The sequence below is a fragment of the Glossina fuscipes genome, unplaced genomic scaffold (assembly GCF_014805625.2).
Source record: "Glossina fuscipes isolate IAEA_lab_2018 unplaced genomic scaffold, Yale_Gfus_2 1, whole genome shotgun sequence".
NCBI classification, from domain to species: Eukaryota; Metazoa; Arthropoda; class Insecta; order Diptera; family Glossinidae; genus Glossina; species Glossina fuscipes.
The window spans coordinates 9,059,139-9,085,306 of record NW_023998415.1 but is presented as its reverse complement, the minus strand read 5'-3'; the positions used below and the strand labels follow the sequence as shown (position 1 = coordinate 9,085,306).

Sequence of the window (26,168 nt, the reverse complement as noted above, 5' to 3'; positions counted from 1 at the left end):
GAGTAACTTGATAAAAGAAGATTTGTGAAAAGAAGAAGAATTAATTTTGAATTATGTTTTGCATCCTCTTTCGTATAGGAAAACTTATGGAAATAAACCTTTACATAAAATAAGTAAAGAATTGTATAGAACATAGTGATGCAGAATATTTAATAGCAGGCCTTGCCTCAGTGCCTATAATTGTCTTCACTTGCTTATTTTAACCGTTTCCTTGTTCCATTTTATTACGCATATTGGCTCATTTTAACTGATATATTCTGGTTTTAGATGCATTTCCGCCTTTCGAAAAATCAAACTATGGTAAAAGGTACTCCCTTCCCAGCACTCATCCAAATTTGGTTGTGGATTTATAATTGTTTTATCGAATCCTTAAATTATGTAAATTCAACTAAACTAAGTTATCTTTCTTATATATTGTGTGCATATATATATGTGTGCGTATGTGTGTGTGTGTGTGTGCGCATGCGCACATATCTATAGGCCTTTATATGTTTATATGCAAATATGTATGTATGTATGTATGTATGTATGTATGTATGTATGTATGTATGTATGGATGTATGTATGTATGGATTTATGTATGGATTTATTTATGAATATATGTATGTATGTATGTATATATATACGTATATTTATGTATGCATTTGTTCATGTACATGTATATGTATATATTTATTAATATATATATGTATGTATGCATTTGTATATATGTCTGTATATGTATAGATTTATATACTTTCATGAATATATATGTATGTGTGCATTTATATATAAATATGTGCATATGTATATATGTATATACACAACCATAATTTTGTTATCATTTTCTCCCCGTCTTTAATGCTAACTAATGACACTGTTTTACTTTGACCCACAAGTGCAGCATGAAAGCCGCAAAGACATAAGCAGGAGCACCTACTTTATTTATTGTTTACATTAACTTTTAATCCAAATTTAAATTTCTCATTTAGATAAAAGCAACCAAGTCACGCATTCAAGTTAAAAGACATTTTCAGTGTTTGCAAATGCAATTTTCATTGTTTGGGTAGAAATATGCGTTAAAACAAAAAAAAAAAAAAAAAAAAAAAAGGAAGTGATTTCTAAGCAAATTTATGCATTTACTAAAACCAAAAATGGTTACATTACCAACGAGCTGTGAACTTATTTATGACCCAAATGGGGACAACAACAGCAACAACAACAACAACAACAAGATATCTTTTCAATATAATATAAAGTTATACTGAAAGGTAGTCCCGATAGATATAATCGAACACGTACCCACCAACTGACGGCAACGGTAGAAAATTAGTAGCGGTTAGGTAAGAAGTTGCGCTGCTTCAACCAAAGTTTAAAAAAAAAAAAAAAAAAAAAAAAAAAACAAACGAAAATGCAAGAAAAAACCAAAGCATTAAGAGGCGTTAGGTATGTACTTAAAAACGCCTACAAAAGAAGAAAAAAAAAAAAAACCGCTTAGCTAACTATACCATCCGCCTATAGGCATACGGCACGATAGACGTACAACGGAAAAAATAAGACAAAAACGAAAATATCAACAACCATTTTTGGTAAACACTAACAGCAAAAATATAACAACGCCATCAACACCACCACCACCACCACCACCTCCACCGCTACCGCAACCAACATCTCACGATCAAAGTATATTTCTTGCGTGTTTCAGAGCATATAATAAAAGCCGAAAAAACAAAAGCAAAAACAAAAACAAATAAATAAAACAACGTCTTTAACGGCCGTTACAAGATTACATGAAAGTCTACCTTTAACGAAAATTCCATAGACCCGAAATAGTTGGCTGCGCCTGTTATATGCTATGTAACTATGCAAAAAAAAAGTATGTATGAATATGCGTGCACTCCTGCGGGCATATGTGAAGAATTATTTAAGAAAAATTATGACCATTTTTGTTATTATAACAACAATTGTATCTCCAACACATACAAGCATTTAAATATAAAATAATGAATTGTTTTTTTTTTTTTTTTTTTTTGCTTTTCAGATTACATAAGACAAACACGCCAAGTGGATATATCAACAGGTGCAAGCATAAATAGTATATAACAGTAATTTATAAGAAGTTCAGTAACATATGCAAATCATTTTCATTCAATTTTCATTTTCGATTTTTCCACGATCAAGATCATTATAAAGCGTTTATGGTAAGAAGAAGGAAGCGATCTTTCTTAATATAGATTTGAAATGGAAGAAATGAATGCATAATTGAGCAAGACATTGAAGGACGGAGAAATTAACGTAAACACGTACGGAACTCGTATCTAAAGTCCAGCAAGAGAGGCGAGGCAAACACACGAGCGACTAGCAGCTGACAGCAAAGGTTCTCATCAATGCGTAATAATTTGAATAAAGAGAGTTGTGTATGGCCGTTCAGAAAAAGTGGATAAAACACAATTTACATCTACTTTCGCCGGTTAAGATGTCAGATATTCGATCACTTTTCCTTACTTGGCCGAATCTCCATAGAGTCGAAATTAATTGAAGTCTGGTGTTACATGGCCATATGGCCATAAAGTGTACAATTAATCTGAATCGAACTCCTGAGATGACAGGATCGAAAAACAATTCCACTTTACTAACGTGATCTTCTTTCAACTCAACATCAGACTTTGGTTGCCTTGATTCGCATAACTCATCAACCAGAAAAGTGCTCAACGTGAACATGAAGATGGCAGCACCTTGTGCGCCAAACTTGAGGAGTATGTTTACGCATACATGTTCAGAAGTATGCGGATTTTGTCTGACAACCGTGTGCGTGTGTGGGTGACTGGCTTTAATTGTATATCGAGCTGTTATCAAGTATTTGTTTTTTAAGAAGAATAAATCTGCATAAATTACAAATGACTTGGACATTTTGTACGGTGACTTCGTATCATCATCCACAGCAATGAAATTTTATGTAAATTAATTCAAATGGGGTCGTTGAAGTAAGCCTTTCTGATGATCAAAATTTGTAATACCCGATGAAAATATGCTTCAAGTTCCGTAAATAGCGCAGAAAACCAATCGAATTAAGTCTAATGGCTGGTGGCAATGACTATGAGCACATGCGCAGAAAGTGATTGTTACATATTGAATGCAGGTTATGATAAGTCTGACGAGTGTTCCGAGTATGTTCCCGCAGTTTCGAATTCAATTAACTGCTGACTATTTGGAATTGAAAATTCTTGACAATCGCTGTACAAAATATTTTGAATTGCTACAGAGTCACTTTCATCCGTTGATACAGTCTATGCCAAAAGTTATTTATATGCAATAAACTTATGCCAATGGCTCGGCCAGCTTGGAAGTTTAAAATTTTCATGAAATTTTTTTATTCACTTTATAAGCGAGAGAACAGTTGAAATGGTAGAGAAACTCCTCTAAGTATGCTATGATTGAACGAATTGCAAAACATTATTCACAAGCAATTAATTCAAGTCAGCAATTATTGCTAAAGCCTTTGCTATTGTAAATCTGGCTATCGGTTACATTTCAGGAAATATTTGTTTCACTTTTTAATTTCACATTTTCTATGACCTGCAGTAAGACAACAATTTTTCTTAGTTTATGATCGCAATAGATGAACCCTTGCATCAGGAACGTAATGATCATCTTTGTCCAACTGTAACGTTTTAATTCGTTTAATTTAAATAAAAGAGAATTGAAATTGGAAAAGCATAGCTTGAGAATACTGAAAATTCGTCTGACTGCCTCCGAAATGTAGAATCATTAATAGTGATTATGAAAGACGGAACGATCTAAAGGGAATACGTTTTTATATGCATCACATGGGAAAATGAAAAATAACGGATAGCACGAGTTCGATGGCAATCATGCTAAAGCAAATATAATTTTTGTCTTTTTTCGTTTGTTTTGTGTATATATACTTGAGAGGATTGGGACAGGCAAGGTCAGGTGATGAGCGTGTATCCAAAATTGACCTTTAAGCGATTATGATATATTTTGCGTATGTTAAGCATAAAAGATATGCAGTTTCAGCAGGTCTCTGTCTTTAGATATGACATTCTTACAAGTTTTAAGCATGAAACAATAATAGTTAAGATCATTATATATTGAAGGTACGCTACGAAATTTTTATACAAAGATACGCACAATCTAAGGTAATGTAATCAAATCATTTAATTTTTCTTTACGGAGAACACTCAGCTGCGAAAAGTTAAAAAAGATGTATTTGCGAACGTCTGCAAGTCGTCTACATTCACGTACATAAAATTGCTCAATAAGTTCATAGAATGACATACATATGTAGACTGAGTATTAACGAATCCATACGATTTTTACCTTTGAAATGAAATTCATATACAAATCAGCAAGAGAAAGAGGAAAGCGAGTGCATATCTAGTACAAAGGCACACTGTCTACCGGGCTATAGATCGGAGTGAGACCGAACCCCTAAAACATTGCAAGCAATCAAAAACAAGCTTGGCAAACAATTATCATGGTGAACGTATGTAGTTCGATCTACGAATGATACGAAGCCTTGAAGATTAACAGTTAGTTGAAAAGACGATAAAGGTCAAGATCTGCTATTATAGCGGCGAACGGAAATAGATTAAAAAGCTTGACTGAACTGTACGGAAATAAAGTTTCTAAAGAGAAGTTCTAGGGACATTGAAGTTTATCTCCCCTAATAGTGGCATTTATTAACTTAATTGAATGTAACTAAGATAGTAAAGACCAAGGATGAAATGTCTCTCATGATCTCTAATGGGGGTAATGAGGCCAGCCAAAGCAGCTTGCTTTCGTAAGGTGGCAACGGGCGAAGCGGGTGACAATTGCAACTTGTAAGCTAATAGTCGAATGGATTTGTCAATAGTGGCACGACATCTATATGTCATTCTCCGAACTTATTGAATGATGTGTGTATTAGTGCAAGGAAAACAAATGGAAATGAAGAGGAGAAAAGGAAAAAAAAATTTTTTTTCCTTTTTTTTACAAATTTTACAAGGACCGAGGAACATACACTCTATAATATATATATATATATATATATATATATATATATATATATATATATGTATATATACATACTATTTTAAGATTCTTCTCGCTGTTGCAAAATGATTAAACGCCTTTTTCCTTTAACGTCACTGTGTAGAAATTGCTACGTAATCGTAACTTAAATGTTAATTACAAACCTTTAATGAAAACGAAACGTGCACATGGGAAATTTGTTAATGTTAAGGCACAAAACCAAAAAAAAAAAGAAAAAAAAGAAATAATAGTTTTTACAATTCATTCAAAATGATCGACAAGTTAAGTGAATTTTTTTTTTTTTTTTTTTTTTTTTTTTTTTTGTAATTTTGGATTTCTTTAACATCGGCCGCAAGGAAACTATTGTGTTGTGTAATACACAATAATGTAATGTAAGTAATAATGATAACCGAACGAACTCCAACACATTTTATAATAAATTATTAACACACAAATGCATCGGTATGCTATGTTCACACTAATAATTGCGTTTCATTTTTCTTTTTAGAAAAAAAAAAAAAATAAATAAATAAAATTTTTTTTATTTTTTCTCTCCTTTTCAAATTCATTTTGAAGTATAACACGCGCAAGAGCTTTTTTTTTTCGTCCGCTTACGCGATACGTTTTCATTCATGCGGTGGTAGTGTTGAAGGTGGTGATATTGAGATGAAAGAGTTTATTGGAGGAGATCCCAGATATCATTCGTAATTTATATGATTCGAAAGTGAAAACAAAATGAAACGAAACGCACTATTGATTACTCGTTGTCGGGCCAAATTTGTTTTTGTTTTTTGTTTTTTTCTTTTCGTTTCTTTTCTTAATTATTTATTTTTATGTTTTTAACCATTTCTTTTGCTATTGTTTTAGTAGATCAATCTCAAGAGCGCAATTAAGTAAAATTTGCCGGCGTCTTGGTTATTGGTTGCGCTAAGTTGTTGTTATACTAGTTAATTATTATTTTAGAGATATAACAATGTGTGCGCAGCTAAGATATCGTTACCCCCCAACTACACCTACCCCTTCTTTGCCGCTTTCTAGCTTTGCTTTTTTCCTTTTTGGTTTTTTTTTTTTTTTCAACAATCTATCTTACCCGTGGATCTGGAGAGTTTTGCACAAACAAAACGTATTTAGATTTATGTGTAATTTGTTGAAATTTTCTTCTTTTTTTTTTTTTTTTTTTTTTGAAATTTTTTATAATATTTTTTTACACATGTTTTTTTGTTTTTTTTTTTTTTTTTTTTTTTTTTTTTTTTTTTTACACACTCATACGACGAAGAGAGGGGAGGACGTTTTGTTTTCTTTAAATTTTATATTTGATAAATCACTAAACGTGTTTACCGCAATCACTAACTAATACAATAGCCATAACCACCAAGCAAATACATTCACATAAACATAAACACACACAAACATACACACGTATACATACGCTAAAACACCAATCATCCTAAAGTGTTGAATTGCAAATATATTAAATCAAAAGAAAATTATAATAGTGTACGATGATAATAATAAAAATAACAATAACAATAATAACAACAACTATTACTATACTATATATATAAAGAAAAAATAAAAATATTTATAAAAAATTTTCATATATTTGTGAAAACATGGAAACATTTTTAAACATTAAATGCACCGAAAATCTTTATCAAACAGTAAAAAAAAAGAAGAGAAAAAAAGCAAAAAAAAAAATAAAAAAATATAATTACATCGAGAGAAAATTACCATTTTTTACAAAGTTATAATGAAAAGTGCTTAAGGATAATCTCTGATATATTGTTTACAACGTAATAAGACACAATTCACATAATAATGAGTTCAAATTGATATATATTTTTTTTATATAACCACCGTGATGATGTAATTTTTTTCCAGCCCGATCCCCCCTTTCCCCATAATTTTTTTAAATATTTTTCCCCAAAGATAATTTGAACAAGATTAAACATGACTACATGTCAGTTATGCTAAACTGTTAATTAAATGTTTTTTTTTATTAACAGGTGACATCCTGATAACAGGTAACATTCACGAAACGCTATAAGAAGTTATTATGAAACGAAATTTAAACGCATTTCACATTTTTCCATTCTAACAAAATAGTTTCCGCTAAGATTGTAGGACACTATTAAATAAAATGATTTGTTATCGTTCCTTATACTCTTCACAACTTGTGATACAATGTATATTAAGTTTGTACTCGCGTTTGTATTTGAATAATTTTCTGAATTGATCTTGAAGCTTGTCTGGTCATCTCTCTGCCTATGTTAATTTGTGCGTGTAAGCAGGTCCCGAGTTTTTGAAATTTGGTAAAAGAACGTTTGCTTTGACCCCACAGCGAGCGCTATTGAAAATGATTCGAATCGGTCCACCTTTTCGACCACTCCCAAATGTTGTTATATTGGAAAAAATTGCAATTTTCAAAATTTTTCAACAAAACACGCTAAGTAATAGTACTTCGACATTCTAAATTGATATGAAAAATTTGATTCTGCCGGGGCCAATTTTTTGAACCGCCTCTCATATAAACCTTTCCATGAAAATTGGTTCTTTCTATGAGTAAAAAGGACTAATTTTCAATGTTTCATGGTCGATATTGGTTTGCAATAGTAAATTGACAAAGAAATCAGGCGTACCGAACTTGGACCTCGTAGGTTAATTGTAAGAATTGTCGGAGAACTGAAAGCTGTTTATATTTCGAAAAGACCTTATTGTTAATGTTTTGTGATAAAATGATATTCATGTCGATGAAAGATTTGAATGAACCAAATTTGAGTCAGATGAAACTATTTATTGGACCCCATATGATATAAGATTTCTTATGTAGTAAGTATAGTAAGCCCATTAGAAAAAGCTTCAATTTTTAATAATTTATGCTGAATATTGTTCCGTTGTAGCGAATTAACGAAAAAATTAACAGTAGTAGGGAATTTGGATCACATAGGTCAATTTTAACATATATAAAAGTTATCATGACAAGCCAGCCCTTATATGCAAAGAAAGTATAATTGCGAGCTCCCTACGAGTCATGAAAAAAAAAAAGTTTTTATTTCGTCTAAGCAGCTCTAAACAGTGCTTTGAACCGTCAACCGAGCCGTCAATCGTTATTATTTTTGATCAACGGGCGCAACATACACGATGCACACTTCAAACAGAGTTTTTTTGTTCATAGACATCATGCAAAATAGCACATCCTTAACTGCCAGCCTTCAGCTGACCACCTTCAGGTTTGTTCTAAAAACGGTTTTCTTGGCTTTTCTTTCTTTTTTTTTTTTTGGGTGTTTTCTGGAGCATCTGCCGAATTTGGCGCGACCAGAGTATTCAACATCATCGATCGATGATTTTGGGTTTATTTAAACACAAATTTGTCTTTTCGACAGACAACAGTCGTCGTTAGATCATCATCATCATCATCGTCATCATATGGCTTAGTCAATAGTGGCGACATCTATATGTCGTAGTACGAATTTGTGGATTGAAAATCATGCAGTTTTTTGATTAAATTTTACTTTATTTAAAATATACTTGACACGAAGTATGCAGGGTAGGCACCTGGTGGTCCCGAGGTGCAAGGAGTCGTCGACCCATTTTTCGACATTTTCAACTTTTGTGAACGGCTAATCAGCTAAATATGTTTCTTGCGACCTGAACAAGTGATAACCCGAACAAAAAAGGTTTGGAGAAGAGACTTCCCCGCCTAAGGTGAAAATGATAATGTTACGTGTTTGTGTATAACGCATATGGAAAGCCGTTGTTAAAAGTTTAAAAATGACATCTCGATTTCTTTTGCGCTATCGTAATCGTTTTTTACTCTAGAACTTCACTTAAATTGATTAGTTGATCATTGTCTCGTTCATAGTAAGTGGATGATGTAATCTTTGCAATTCCAGCATACACACAGCAACACTTTCTTGGGATGAATATTCGGATTCATGGATCGATTCATGCTTTCCTTCACTGAGGATTGACATACATGGTCCATGTTTCATCGCCCGTAACATTATGATAACGATAATTACACGCTTTTCATTTCGTTTTGTGACTATCTCTCTTCCATTCTACGCAATCGAAATGCAAATGCGTCTCGAGTAGATCTTTAAATCTTGAACTAAAGCTTTTCAACAATTGAAACTCACTTCTTTCAGATATCAATATTTAAGTTATCCATACCTAAGGTAGGTTTTCTGAAGCTAACAATTCCGGCGGAACGAATTTATTTATAAACGCAGGTATTTAGCGAAGGCTTTATGCAATTCAGTTAGCAATTCAGCGAAAAATATCATATATGTCATATAAGAGAATTATTTTATGTAAATTTTAAAAAAAAATTAAAAATATTTTTCTTTTAACTTATATCGATACCCTATACATATATATTTGTTTCTTCGTTTTTTTTTTTTTTTTTTTTTTTTTTTTTTTTGCATAAAAAGTTTCGTTAAAATTTCATTTTTACTGGCCCCTGAAAAAACAATGATGTCAACAACAATAAAAGCAAGAGCCGCCGCCAAATGATTTATGTTTTTACTGTTAAAGTACAAAAAAAAAAAAAAAAATTTTCACCAAAAGTTTTCTTTTTAACAAACTGCTAATATATGCTAAATTAATGGCTTTGAAATTTAACATGAATAAGAATGAAACGCCTTTTTTTAATGCTTGCAAAAAAAGTAAGCAGCGATAGTAATAACAACAAAAACCAACAACAACAACAACAACGTAACAATAATAACAAACAACAGGCAGTAAAATCATTGTCAGGTTTAAGATCAAATCTACAAATTCACACAAAATGAAAAAAAAAACAAAAAAAAGAAGCAAAAGAAGATAAATGAAAAAGAAAGAGAAAGAGAAGAAGGCAGAAGAAGCAATAAGAGCATAGTAAAATAGTATAGGAGATGGATGGGTAAAGGAAGGAGTTGCGGCAAAAGGAGGAGCAGCAGTAAGGTAAACACACTCTTCATGAAATATTAAACTTTCTTTTGCATTATTTAAGAGCTGCTGATGCCGATGTTATTGAGGTTATTATTGTTGTTGCTGTTGCTATTGCTGTTGCTGTTGCTGTTGCTGTTGCTGTACTGATGTTGTTAAAATTGTGCTAAAGACATGCATAAACTTGAGGCATGATTTTGATATGGGATGAATGAAAAAAAAAAAAAAAAACCAAAAAAAAAATAAATAAATAAATAAAACATGATCACACACTCACATTAACACTATACAATCTCGCACCCACGCATACACTCTTTAATGCTTCTTTACACACATCGTACATACATTGGCATAAATCTTTAAACATCTGCGTTATGCGCTTGTGTTGCATTTATAAAATTAAACATCTCCTCTCCTGTGGTAATGGTTGACTGTTGCCGTGTTGGATGATCGTGATTGTGATGGTGACGATGATGATGATGGTGGTGGTGGTGGTGGTGGTGGTGGTGGTGGCGGTAATGCTTGCTGATCATGGTGGTAAATAAAGAATAATTATCAAAAGAGTTTCGAAACATTACTGTTATACAGTTTATCCACTTATGTACGCGTATGTTTGTGTACATCATGATTGCTGATATAAGAGAGAGAGAGGCAAACAAAACAAAAAAAAAAAAAAAATTGAAAAGTACAACTGTCCTCCTCCACAAAGAATTACCACACACAACTTCAACCTATAACTCAAGAATACAAAAAATACGTAGCCAAAGAAACACATATATATATATATATATATATATACATATATGTGTATCTGATCTGTAGCGTTGTTACTCTAAAACAACAGGAACTAACCAGATAATGTTAAGTTAAGCAAAAAATGATGTTTAATTTTCTAAACAACAACAACAATAACAACAACAAAAACAACATTATTTACTGAAAAAAGGTGTTGTTTCATGGCACATATGCATGCCATGTCAGAAGGATAGAATTTGACCGTTATTTCTGTAACACGAAAATATGATCTAGAGTGGCCTGCAATAAAATAAAACATATAATAAAAAAAAAAAAAAAAAAAAAAATTACTTTATCCCAAACCCCATCTCTATATCAATTATTTTATGCTTTAAACAAATTTGAAGAAGAATTTTATGAAAATACATTTATTTACCCCTTCGAAAATTAATTGAAATTTTACGTTCAATTAGCTTTAGCTGTTTCTGCGATTTATTCGTGCAATTAGCAATTGGTTGGTCTTCTCATTCATGTTCACACATATGCAGAGATCCTTCTGTTAACCGCAATTCTTCTTAGACTCTACCAACGTTTAGTATCATCGTAAGCAAAAATTGAAATCGAAATTTAATTCTTACACGCATCACCGGAAGCAGGAGGAGAGATATACTCATTTTGTCAGAACGTTTGCAACGCGCCACAAGGCAGCTTCCGTGTACCCACAAACAGTATATATACACTCTTGATCAGCGTGAAGTTCTGAATCGATTTAAGTATATCCGTCTATCCGTCTGTGTAATATGTGTTATAAACATTCTTCTGACCGCAGAAATGAAGTCATCGACTTGAAATTTGGCAGAAACATTCAAAGTTCTTGCACGCAGTTTAGTATTGGGAATGGGCTAAATTGTTTGAAGGACGCCGCCACAGTGCCAAATAAACAGGGAATACATTTGTTTTTCAAAAGGAATAAAAAATTGAGTTTCGCTTGCAGTCAATCCGCAGACAAATATTTAGACATATATTCTTCTATGGATGCGGCTGTAGCACCTATAGTATCAAAAATGCGAAACAATGACTACGCTTACCCAATATTATAGTGTATCAGCATTTAATTGTTTTTTCAATATCATGGCAACGCTTAGTAAGCTTCAAAGTAAGCTTCAAAAAGCCCATAAGTAAATTCTTGGCCAAGTTCGATCTCGGTGAACTTTGTCCCGTTCCCACAATATCTGCAGAGCAAAATGCAAAGGACCTAAAGTGGTCAAAGATCACGCATACAACGCACAAACACTTGTTTCGAAAAAAACTGAGAACGCTTTGCTTTCCATGGATGTTGCTCGTTACTAGTGAGGTACAACACCATACACCCTATGCATTTTCACTTGTATGCCGAAAATGTAAAAAATTAGCAATGTCCGTTCCTATATTATACACGATGAAAATTTAGTTCTTCTTCATTTTTTTTTTTTTTTTTTTTTAGTCTTCTTTCGGTGTAAAAGATTCGGCCACGACCGAATATAATTCAATCCCGATAAATTTAAATATAGCGAGAGTTGTTGCTTTTAATTTTGTCTATTGAACGGACAAAGTTGAGATTGGAGTTAAGTTTTCTTGTGTAGAAAGGGGTTAATAAACAAGAACTGTTTACACACATGAATATTACATACATACATACATACATGCATATACATATTTGCTTAATTTCCCCTATCATTATAAATGCAAGAGCAACAAGGAATAAATTCTATTAGATTTGATGCAATGTCTACGACGTCTACATATCGAAGGGAATAAAAAAATGGAATGGAACAACTTCCGGAACTAGAGAGCGACGAAGATTTCTCAAATATTTTTCGTGATAAAAATATGACCAGAGGACGCGATAAAGTAACCTAAACGGTGTATCAATAAATAATAGTCGAAATATGCACGACCATCATTATCTGTGGTCTTTTGCCCTTTTGGCGGACAGCTTATGAATGTCGCCGCGTTAGAAACTTGCGGGCTCGAAGACGAAATAGCCATCGATCCATTTATGATTGCATTGATTTGCATATGTGGTGTAATCGGAATAGGGGCAAGTCTAGAGAATATAAGGGGTGCGACGGACGGACATATGCAAATTTTTGAATTCACATCCAAGACTAACATTTCTTGCACGAGATCGCGTAATCCAGTTTCGAATTGTTTCATAGCTCAAAGTAGTTTCACTTCAAGCCAACTTAATAATTTCGGTAACTTTAGCTGCGTTCTCTTCGCCATTAAAACAGTTAAGAACACAGAAAATTGCAGTCCCATATATGGCGACCATCTCTGTAAACTTTGAACGACAGCTTGTTACTGCACTGGAAACTTGTACCGTTCAAGCGTCAGTATCTGAGTTATCTGTAGCGGAAATTTCGGATAAATTGAACGTATCATGCACGTGTTATGATGCTATCAACTTTTGGGGGAACCAGTTCATAAGTGTACGCTTGAGCAGATCCGATAAAGAAGGCGTCGTCTATCTACCTTCGCTCGTTAATCACTGACAAGCTTTTTGCTCGGATTGCTGTTCTAACAAAAGTACGGCAACACTGGACGCAAACTTTGCGATATTCGCTAAAATATCCAAAGAGAAAAATGGTCACTGATTGATTGAAAACTGGTGGGCGGATAGACAACGATAAGTAATAAATATTTCCCCCTTACCGCACTGAGAGTGAAAAATTCGAAATCGCATGTAGCAAAACTCGATCAGGATATGTTTGCAGTTTTGTAACTTGCAACGTTCTTCCATCCCAGCTGCTGCCCGCAGATATCATTTCTCACTACTAGCACGGTGTTCGATAGTTGAGATATTCTTTATTTAACCTATGCTTTGCCCAGCGTAAACCGGTGCAGCGATGATTAAGAATTGAAAAAAGTGAAAAAGGTAAGGAGTGGCCGTAGCCGAGTTGCTTCGTACCCATTTAACGATGGAGCACTCACTGTAGTTACAACCAAGTATGCTCTATGCCTGTGCATTGAGATTTGCACTCGTGAGCTTGTGACGCCGCGACATTTATCTCTAATACTTATCGACTTTCTTTGGATTGATTGGTACACTGCTTTGGATACTGCTTTGCTTATCTGTACAATTAATTATTACTTGGATAAGTTATTTTCGCTTACATAGCATGTTAAACTTATGTCCAAAAAAAAAAAGAAAAAAGCGAAGCAAGTAATAGATAGGTAGGTAAGTGGACCAGTCGGAGTATTCGCTTAAAGTCCTCGATCTAAATGATTTATTATCTTTATATTCGACTTATGCCTCGACTCTACCTATGAATTATACAAATAGAAGTTCATTTATCAAATCGCGATTACAACCAGCCTTGTTAAGGCAAGGGTGGATGGAACCGCTGGCTGTGCTGTATCGTTTTTTTTATTTATTTTTTCTCTTTTTCTTCTTCTTGCATAAAACACAATTTATACATTAGTTTACTAGGTCAACCGAATGCAAAAAAACCTCTCTATGCGCATGAATATGGATCTTTTTTTTTTTATTTTTATTTCTATTCATTTTCATTTTTTTCATTTCGCTGGTGGTGGTGGTGGTGGTGTGAAGTTAATACTTTAACAATAGCGCACATATGCAGAACAACACTTCATGTGTAGGAGGTCGCTTTTTTCACATGTTTTGTCGTTTAACATTTAACGTTTTAAAGTGCAGTGAATGAGTGAGTGAATGGATGTATAAATTATAAAACCAACTATATAATCATAACCATTTATATGCGATTTTTATTTACTTTTTTCTTTTCATTTCTCTCTACTAAATTTATTTATGAACACATACACATGCACATATATATATATATATATATATATATATATATATCAGCTTTTATATATTGCCACCATCTCCTTAGAAAAGAAATGAATGATAATTTAATGTTGATGTAAAAGTTAAAACTTTTAATGCGCAGTTATGTGAGAGTGTACGAGTGCACTTGAAATAAATTTTTATTTTTTTTTTTTAACTCTATTTCACACCTATTTAGGTATTCATGGGCATTGCATAGCATTGCATTGAATGCATTTTTTTTTTTTTAAAAAAAAAAAAAAAAACATTTTTTTGTTTTTTTTTCTCTCTTTTACTATTTCATGATTATTGCTGCAGTAAACATATGAATGGATTAGCGAAAGTGCTTGAAAAAGGCAAAAAAAAAAAAAAATCAAAAATCAAAAATAAAGAAAAACTTAATAGAAATTAGTTGAGTGTGTATAGTTTTAAAGATAAATTACAGCAGCTGAATAAACCTTAAACTTCCCAAAGAAAAAGTTAAAGTTACTTAAAAAGTCAAGCCAAGGAAACGCTCAAGATTGGTAAAGAAAAAGGTTTCAAGTATTTTTCATTTGGGTTTTTTTTTTTTTTTTGATTTTTTATTTTATTTTTTTTTTTTTACTTCATTATTATGAATAAGAAAACAATATAATTTACTATGCTTGAGCGCATATCGCACAAGTGTAATGTTTTTTTTTCTTTTTTTTTTTTTAGACAATTGTTTATGTTTTTTACTAAACAATAAAATCATGTTTAAAATGTCGGTTGATTGTCTAAAGAGTCGAAAATTGAGATCTTTACTTGGAGGGGATACCAGAGTAAGGCGAAGAAAAACAAAAAAAAAAAAAAAAACGGTTAAGAAAAGGAAAACACTGCACAGGACTTGAGGGGTTATTATTGTTGCAACAACAACAGCAGCAACAACATAACAGCAATAATGATCAATACAACTACCCGCAGAAAAAAGGCACACAAACAATAACAACAACAACAACAACATCAATACAATTCGATCGCCTAACCGTAACACAAGAGTAGCATACAACAACAACGACGTCATGTAATCATGGTTTTAATGTGCGGTATAATGTTTGGCTCGTGCCTTCCCTCATTCACAAGGCAACTGCATTTAACCGTAAATACAGTGGAATGACCCGTTAAATTTATGCTCCCCCTAATGCGGTTTTTATAAATACACCAACATATTTATATAACTACTACACACAAGAGGGCGTATTAACTCGTTCGCTCAATTCATTGTGTGACGTCTGTGATATATATATCAAGTCTTGATCTTTTTTGGGATACTTATGCTTATGCTTATGCTTATGCTTATGCTTACTTAACTTAACTTAACTAACACTTTACATGACCGATTATTGACAATTAGAGGCAATTCATCTACGACAGTTTTTGTCATCAGCTCAATTGTTTGCCATTTCATGGGCGTTCCAACAGTGAGCAAGCATAAGTTGTTTTATGTAAAACAGTTTAAATAATAGATTAAACAACAATTCTGAGGTGTGGCCTAATTGAAATTAACTTGAGAAAGTTTTCCTCACGATATGAATTTACTTCTATAGAATTTTGTGGCTCAGAATTTTTGCGAATAATCGGCCAAAACGATTCGAATAATTGAAAAATCTCTACTAAGAAAGAAATTCAGTAAATATGGTACAGAGTCCCAAGTCCAGTAATCTGACGGATTAGTATCTACGAAAATCTTCTCTTACTTATTGGGCAAGAAATCAGATGTCGTATCAATGGTGAGCGGCCTCAAAAATCTTAACCAAAACGATTAATTAATTATTTGCAAAAAAAAAAAAAAAATGTTTGTTTTATCCAATGTATGTCTCATCTTAACATTTATAACCTTTTGAGAAAAATCGGTCTTGAATTGCAGAGATTTAGAATCGAATTTCTTCAATTAAATGTTATAACCGCCCAGCGAAATAACAAAGAATCATATAACCATTTGCTGATAGAGCCGCCAGAGTGAAACAGAGTTGAAACTTGAAAGTTGACTAGACGGCAGCAGCATGCTTTGATTGATATTTATTTACTTGCCTTTCACTGATATTCACTGAGACCTTAACTTAAATATTGAAAGGTAAAAAGTGAACCGAGAGATTTATTTAACTGAGAATAATAATTGAACGAATATATAGGTATAGTTGAATTTAGAGTCACCCGCAGTCGCATGCGAAACATTGAAAGAACAAAGGAATTCAAGAAAGTGAGCTAATTGCTCTACGACTCTTGAGTATATTGCGTAAGCCTTGTGTAAGTTGTCTTCGACTAGTTTAGATTTGAGAGTAACTTAAGGCCATCAGTTCAGATAAGTTACTTGTTATTTTATTTTAGGGGGGGTCGCATGTCTTCCACTCATCTCAAGGTATTCTAGATTTCTAACGAATGTGATTAGTTGGTTACTGATTACCCTACCATTAAGTCTATCTATTAATCCGTAGCCGAGATTGATTGAATGAATAGTAAATAACCAGAAATACTCGGTCGGCTTCGCTTAACAATTTAATTTCATATTCAATAGCGACGAAGCGCGATCGGATAGAATAACATCTTAGATACGACATCGGTGCTAAAGAAGTGGACAAACATGTTGTATCCATAGGGTTTACATAAAAAGTGATCCAGATGTCGATCCAAATTTCAGATTGACTTGGGCAGCTCAAGTACGAGCGACTTGAAGACATTCTAAAACTATTCCTCGCGGACCCTTTGATCCTTTCCCTTTGAACAGTTTACTGAGGCGATGGTTGCCGTAACGACTTGAAATAATTTACAAAACGGATTTTTTTTAAGGTAAGCAAGAAACGTTGCATTATGTACGATATGTGCGAGTTCGGGTAATTGATTCCCCATAGGCGTCACTTGATGGAGTTGCCGTGCATTCTCTTGCATTGTATTCGTGGCGAAAAACACTCACTCGAAGAATTGAAGAAGTAACGCAGCAGTTTCGTTTCGCTCGACAGACTTGAGTGAGAGATTTGCTTTGCTTTATCTACACGACCCTTAATCCGACATTCGACTCAATTCTTTACGGCCACTAAACGAGAAGCAAAAATTGAAAGTTAGCTGCAAGGGAAGTCAAAGTACGTTATCAGATTAGGAGTTGATATGTAAGTTTTGTATGGATGTATGTATAGGGCATGCATGTAGGTATGTAAGGTATGTAAGTTTTGCTTTAAAGTGTGCGCAACCGCCTGCTAAGTATAATCAAACGGCAGATATTACATGGTATAATTTTTTTTGCTGTTGTAAATGTGGGATCTATATACGTGTAAATGTGTGTGTGTGTGTGTGTGTGTGTGTGTTATAGATTTTGTCATTTTCTTAATGCTTAAATACTATGTTTTGTTTCGTTTCTCTTTTCTTTTTTTTTTTTTTTGGTTTTTTTGTTTTTCTTTTTTCCTTTGCCTCGTTTTAATGTTTATTTCTGTAATGTTTTTCATAGATTGCTATACACACACACTGTCGTCTAAGCCACCTTCACTTTTAATTCTCCATCGCCAACTAATCTAATACGTGATAGTCTAACAAACAAGACAATAGCCAGCCACCGCATTTGCAACAGTCTTTATTTTTTGTCATTTGCTGTTTTTTTTGTTTTTTTTTTTCGCCCCGACTCGCATCCTTATTGACCGCATAATGTTTATCTAAACATAAATATTTCTTTATGACATTAAACACATTTTGTGTTTTGTTATTTTGTTTTTTGCTCTCGAAAATGGTAAACGTACAAAATTTGATAACAATTTTGCTCTATATATAATATAATATATATATATATATATATATATATATATTGTAAAACTTTCACTACTAGCAGCCATTAAACCGAAAGTGCTCAGCGTACAGCAGGAAGTTGTTATAATAGAAGTCAAAGTTAAATATACATACATATATACATAAGCATACGCACGCACAAACACACACACGAACACACAATATGTATTATACATATATACGTATACAAGATTAATTCATTCTGCTTTCAGTACTTTTTTCTTAATTTTTATAAAAAATTTATTAATAAATTAATTATTAATAAATTGTTTATCGTTTTTATGACACGTCTAAAATTGGCTGACGCATTAATTGCAAATCATTAATAATTTTAATAAATTAAATTTTAGTTGAATTTTAACATTAATTTTCATCAATGGCAGTAACAAATCTTTAGCAAATTTTCTGGCATTCACAGCGGTTTCAGTAAACCGCTACATAACAGTGGTGGGCTCATAACTCAATGTAAATACAATTAATGAAAAAAAAGAGTCGCTTTTCCATTATAGATATTTAGGTCAGTAGGAGTTACAGGTAGGCTAAGGGAGCGGAGAGGAAATGATGTTTATATATATGTACGTTACACTTGCTAGTAGAGGCATGTGGCTGCAGCGGTTCCAATGGCAGATTCCTAGATGGTTTAACGCGAGCTCTTCAAGAAATAGAAAAAACCTTATTGAAGGAGGCCCTGTTGATAAAAATCACTTTCATCGCAACTCTGGTTAGCGGCGAGGCCTGTCTGACACCTCATTATTCAGCGTCCTCATGCAACTTCGGCATAACTAAAGCCATCACAATACCTCCCGAAGGGCCTTCATCAACAGTCAGGCAATCAGGGTATTCTTCAGCCAATTTGAGTACTTGTCCCTTACTACACGCGATCCATGTCACGCTTGCTATTCGCACACATTGCCATTCATACATCCCCCCGAAAACCCACACAGCACTGTTCAAACGGCGAGATGAAATGTTCGATCCATTCTCCTCGCTTATGAAGCAAGAAGGGAAAAGAAAGCTGCCGCCCACATATATGGAAATTGTACACCAGTGTTGGTCGGATGAAAGTAAACAAATTCTGAACAATAAGCTAGCGGTGCCTTCTTCTCTTCTACAGAGATTTCTTGATTTCTTCCTTTCTTTCCTTTTTAAACAGATCTATGAACAATGACTTCTAGGTGCTATTTTTAAGAAGGAAGCACATAGAAGCATAGTGCAAAGCATTTCCGGAGCAGTTTTTTAAAACGCAAAAAACTTCATTTTCCACAATGCATGATATAACATAAAGAGATGAAAGGAAAGTAGTCCTCTCGAATCTAACGAGTATCATGGGCAAAAATAAGGTCCAATTATTTATTAGTAAGAAATGAAATCAATTTTAATTGGTCGGATAGTGTTTAATATAGATTAAAAGATGCACTTTCTCAGGTAATCCCTTATCATAATTACTGACCACCATATTCGATGGCTGCCTTGCTTGAGAAAATTGCATTAGGATTAGTGCACAATGTTAACCTAAACTTGTGGGCAAAGAGCTTCCTGCCATCGCTTTGTTGCACGTCGGCTTGCATCTCACACAACCAAGGCATCACATGCGATAAATAATTCTTCCAAAATCGCCGGCAAGCAACAAAATGATGTTTTATTTTAAAGTCAGCGAGAAATAACGGCCATGCGGCCTTGTGGCAAAAAGCACTCATGCCGTCATCAATGAGCCAACTTGAACGTCCCCTGCATGTCAAACTTGATAAATTCTTGTCGGCAAATTTATGTAAAATAATTCTTTTATATTTTTAAAGCTATGCATGGTAATCGCCGAAGTCGAAAATTCGTTCTCGATTTCTTCGCTTAACAAACATCAAAACAAGTCTATCTAAACAAATCTGCTTTTATCTTCAACTTATAAGCAGGATTGCAATATTGCAGACAGTTAAGTACGCACCTGAATTACTAGGTAAGCAAGTCTATGTTACCCATTATAACACATAGCATATACAAAAAAAAAACAAAAAAAAAAAAAATTAATTATTCCGATAATTTAGATCGTAAGCCATTGATGCACTAATGGACTAAATTGTTTAACGCAAAATAACAAAGACACATTTCGTTCTTCGAGATTGCACAAGACCAGCGATTTAGACCAACGATTAATGTTGTTAATCCATGCCGTTCGTAATCGAAATGACAAAATTAATTATCCCAATTATCGGGTCGCAATTCTAAATCACTAACAATAAATGCTTGCTTATCAAGATGGTCACATTCGATGGCCATTATTTTCAGGAACATACTAAATTGCTGCGGATGTATTCAACACTCAGCCGGAGGTGAGACAGACCTACCTGTTTATTATAGCAATCGATTCAGAATGACTTTCTAAATCGTGATATCGATTCGACGACCGTCCGTCATATATTCTTGTGCTCTACCTACTGGTTGTAATTTTTCAAATATTTCAATGAATGTTGATATACTTACTCACTATTAAGTATAGCTCGGATCGGACAGCATTTTTAATCATTTCCTATATGATGCCGTATTTTGAAAAGTCGTTATAAGAACAACTCCATTAAGCGAAAGTCTAAGTCGTGGCACTACACAGTACAACAGTGTTTCTTTAAATAAATTAGTTTATCACTCTGTAAATAATAATTATACAAATATCATACTATACCGTTGTGACTGCCCTCTCTTTTCGTCACTTATTAAATTTATTTAGTAAAGCGGCCAAACTTCAACAATTCGGACATCTGTAAATGCATATCCTTTTGTGGTCTGCGGAAACCCATAACGCCTATGTATTTTTCATGAGCGTAAAATTCGGATTCGATTTAACTAAGCCTGCCTCTGCTTATCTGAGTAACATTGTTACGCATGACCGCAGACGTTAAAATTTCATCTAACGCTCAATGCAAATACCTTTAATGTCTTTTAAGATGTTTTAAGTATGTAAGAATGACTTTTCCAGAATTCGATTTGGACATTGCACTCTATCGGTAAGTTTACTGTAACTGCACCTAATGTGTTGGTAGCAATAACGTAGTTTTTTGATTTACTGGTGGTAATTAAAAGGTTTGGTATGACGCCTGCATTCTGCAATAGCTTTAATTTAAAACTTATCTCATTTGTTTTTTTTCTTAATTTCGCAAAGGCATTCTTAGCGAAAACACAAACCACACAAATGTGTGGGCTAACTCGGTGTGCTATTTCTACAAAATGACAATTAACCACACTAATACCATCCACAAAATGACTACTAACCAAACTTGCATAAATTATGATCAAAATATTATTATATTTTTTTCTATGTGTTCCAAATATCTAACAAAGTGATTGTAATACACTATTGGGAGCTTCAATCATAATTTGGCTAAATTCAATTTTATTGTGTGGCAATAGTTAAGGATTCAAATTAAATTTCTTTTCTTTCTTACAATAAATACTTGTATTAGTGGCATGTAATGCTATTGTGAACTTTACAAAATATAAAAAAAATTTAATTACTTACCGAATGTTCAGCTAAATGATTTTGCAATTCAGCACAAGTAAGAAGTGTGGCCTCCGATAAAGTGGGTGCATTCTCCAACTTATGCTCCATTTCACGCAACCATTTACGTAATTCTTTGGGATCTTCATTGAATAAACCTTCGTTACGTTGATTATCAGCCAGCATCTATAAGTAGGCAACAATAATAATATTAATATGAAGAGTATATTTTTTTTAGCCAAGACATGCACTCACCTTAAAACAATTATCCATTGGATTATCTAAAACGCTGGTGGCTCCCTCTATTTCACAACGTGCCTCTTTACATGTATCCAAAAGGTTTGTGTCCATAATGTAATTATAATTAGTTTGTATTGCAGCCCACAAATCATCCTTGCCAGATCCAATACCTAAAGTAGCAGCACTACTATGCAAAGATGATGAACTGTAACCGCTACCCCATGAATGACGATTTTGTTTACTACTACCGCTACCACCATTGGCGCTGTTGTTGTGATTACTGCCAATACCGTTTGTGCAATTGGCACCGCTACTACGATTAAAGCTTATTGCATGCATACGAGCGAGTTGATTTGTAAGGTTACGATCGACATTTTTCTAAAATAACAAAAGAAAAAAAGAGAAAAACAATCAAAAATAGATTTCAATTCAATTTACTTTAAATTATATAAAGCTAAAATCGAATGACTTAAGATCAATTAATTTGAATATCAATAAAATAATATGGCGTAGAAAAAGCTTAAATACTAATGCAAATCTTTGGCAGTTTTACTTATAACGCCAGCTTAAGATACGTTCGTTTTAGAAATTAATTAATAGATAAGCAAATTTCTCATGAGGCAAATAACACGTCAGCAGACTCTTACAGGTCGGTCCGTCGCAAATCTTCTTTCTTCTTTGGTGCCATCTTTTCGTCAGTTTAGACTGCCGTGAAGAACATCTGTGCTATTCTTATGCTCAGATAAAAATGTTTACTGAGTTAAGTAACTAACTAGTTGCATATCAATGCTATGCTGAATAGCAAATGATTATTTATAACGATCACAACCGATTGCGTCAAAAATGCTATCAATAGACAATCGGTCGATAAAGTGTTCGTAGCTCGACAGTTCGACTAAAGAAGTCACAGAAGACTTTGCCAGACCGTTTCAAAACAGTTTTGTAAATGCTACAAAAACACACTAACACCTTTATTTAAATCACTTCGTAATTTTAGAATGATCAGTGGCCGGGCAGGTGAGAATCGCGACTACCGAAACAATGTTCACGGGTTCAAATCTCATATGCGTAAGAGTAATTTATTTTAGTCGTAGCTATAACGAGTGCTCAGTAGGCGGTAAAGGCATAATACTTATCGACTAGTTTACAGCCATTAGCTACCTATCTCTTTCTCTTTCGTCTTGCTGACCGGGCGAACAGGCGACTTCTCCTGAGTGATATGTGGTATTAAAAAAAAAAAGGATTAAAGATCATAACCGTAACCGCTTTATTTCAAGCATAAATTAATTTCTGGTATTTATGAACAAATCCTCCCATCGTTTTTTCTGCAATAACGATGCGTCTAAATTAGTTTCATTATTCATGCCGAGGAAGTACTTATGTTAGATAAGTTTAATGAAAAACAAGTAAGAAACTTAAATTCGGTCAGGATCGCATCTTCTATACCCATCACCATTTATCCCAAAAAAAAAAAAAAGACAAAAGAAGTAAAAGAACAAAATTCTCCTAATCTATAATATGAAGCGGGCACAGTTGATTCCTCTTGAAGTTTAGGTCTTTTAGAAATTCTTAGGCTTAGATATCTACATTTTCGCTAACGGGAGAATTTCTACCAGAGATACTACAAAGTTACACAAACAGGCCGATGGACAGCCGGACAGGCGGACATGTTTAGATGTGTTCCAAATTTAAAATTTGGATATTTTATGGAGTTGTTGAAGCCTGTTTCTGCCTGTTATGAGATATTAAAAAAAAAAACAATTAAATTTAGATACACTATAATATTGGGTAATATTGGGTCAATTTCTTCCACTTTGATGCGCAAAGTGGTACAGTGATGTAGTGGTGGCCATAGAATAGGCTTTCAAATTCTTGTACATTTTTTTTGTTGCAGTTCATGAGTAATGAGCAACAAAGCAATTTTTCATTGCCTTTGAAAAACAGAGGTGTTCTCAGTTTATGTGGTGCTGTGGACGTGTCTTTCGACCGATTTGGCTCATTTCCAGTACCAACCTGCGTGCAAGGATTTCCAATGTTTTTGGCAAATTTAAAATCGATAGCTTCATTATTGCGACAAAGTAGAATGTTTACAACAGACATTACACAGATGGACAGATGATCAGACGAACAGGCGGACAGATGGACATGCTGAAATCGATTACGAATTTCATGCTGATCAAAAATGTATGAGATCTCTGATGCTTTCTTCTGGGCGTTGCAATATGGATTTTCCCAATAAATATTTATTCGACTCTTTTATGCACTCTATTACAACACTATGCGCTTTTGCCATTTGCTGCGACTAGTTTGAACGTACATTCCTTTGCGGCCTCCTTTGCAGAAATCAAGCGACCCGGATGTTGTGAGTGGAAACTCTATCATGTTTAGCTAAAAATTTCGAATAGTAGCAGGAGTTGTCCTGAAAACATCTGTCTTGTCCTGGAACATCTTCTCTCTAACACAGTTTTACCGACTCACAATAAACACAATGATAATAATCGTCATCATTATGCATTATCTGCATTTACGATGCCTTCAAACGCATGATAGGCTAAGGTGCTAAGGCGCCTGAATTTAGTTTCCCTTGAAGTCATATTCTCTTACGTCTTCTCGGCCTTTCGGGCGATGGTTCTGCACATTGTAAATCGTGATTATGGTATACGTAACTATGCTCCTTAACGACGTCTTCAATATTTTCAAAACTCAGATAGACTTAGTGCCATGATAACTATTCAAACAGCTTCTCATTACAATACAATAGCACGTCTTGCATGTTCGCTCATCGAGAATAAATGGAAAGTGGAAAACAGTAACTAAACGTCGGAGCACAGCGCGAAAAATTCAAACTTCTCATTGGTTTATTAACCGATATGCCGGGGGTCTCTAAGCGTTATAAGTATTTCTGACAAGCACATATATCTGATATGGTCGACCCGTTAGCAATGTCCACGCTTGCAGTATAAGATTTACAGAAAACGTTCTTTAAACGACTGCCTACGTAATGTGGCCAAATCCTCTCAAGAGGTAGGTAGGATCAAGTAAAGCTGACATACTGGATTTTTCAGAAGTTTGCAGGCATGTATCTGTTACACACAACAGACAACGAAGCGAACAGTTAATGAGAATTAGCGAATCAAATTATAGATGCAGGAAGGTCTCGAAGCTGCTGCAAAGCTCTTAATCCAGTTGATATTAGAATTTAGAGCATAACGTCAGCATAACTGATAACAAGAAATCACGCAAAACTGAGTTCGAACAATTGCCTCGTATTAGTTCAAGCATCAAAAGAATTCTTACATCGTTCAATCACGTGTATCCTTCTTTCATATATGCAACTGTGTCATGTCCACAATTATCAGCAAGAAGAGAAGAAGAGAATGGAAAACCAGCAAGCAGTTGACTGTTCATCAATTCGCATTTAAAACAAAAAAATAAAAAAATAAAAAATTTTATTATTGGGAATATATGGGAAGTGAAGCGAAACAGAGCTCCGATACGAGCTTTTTTGCAACAACACTCGGGCTTGTGTCAAAACACACGCCGGTATATTGCATTTCCTTGAAATATTTAGAAAATTGCAATCTGTAGCTTGAACACAAGAGTATCAGATGGATAGACGCACAGACAGACAGTGACAAACAGAAAGTGATTCTGAATCGATCGGTATGATAAGTAATGGATCTATCTCAAGTCCTTTTGGGTGTTACATACATCCGCGTAAACTTAACATACCGTTGTATCCAAACAAATGGCGTAGGGTGTAGTGGAAGTAAGTTAAAAAATTCATGTGCAATTAAGCTCGAATCCTTTATACTCCCGTCATCATTATCCTACACAGGCTTAAAAGAAAGAGAAGAGAAACCAAACTTCCATACCCGGTAACAATAGTTGAGTGCGACTGGTATATCATACCACCACCACAGAAGAATGGGGGGTATATTTATTTTGTTAAAACGTTTGCAAAGCCCAGAACGAAGCTTCAGAGCCAGATTGAAATTCGAAATACACCACAGGCACATGGGTCTGTTTGTCTGTCCAACTATGTAGTATATGTTGAGACGATCATTAGATAGGCGGAAAGGCATGCATGCTTGAATGAAGTTACTGTTCTCGATGTCGAGTGCGAGCTCGATTAAGCAGACATTCACG

At 34.0% G+C, this 26,168-nt stretch overlaps 1 protein-coding gene across 1 annotated transcript in view; it reads right to left on the bottom strand.

Moving 5' to 3' along the window:
* LOC119632301 (1-phosphatidylinositol 3-phosphate 5-kinase-like) overlaps positions 1–26,168 on the bottom strand; it is a 288,939-nt gene that overhangs the window by 154,531 nt on the left and 108,240 nt on the right. Inside the window, exons 3-4 of the mRNA XM_038025138.1 lie at positions 22,035–22,397; positions 21,801–21,965 (exon numbers count right to left, since the gene is read on the bottom strand). Of these exons, the coding sequence (XP_037881066.1) occupies positions 21,801–21,965; positions 22,035–22,397 (528 nt within the window). The remainder of the gene's footprint in view (positions 1–21,800; positions 21,966–22,034; positions 22,398–26,168) is intronic.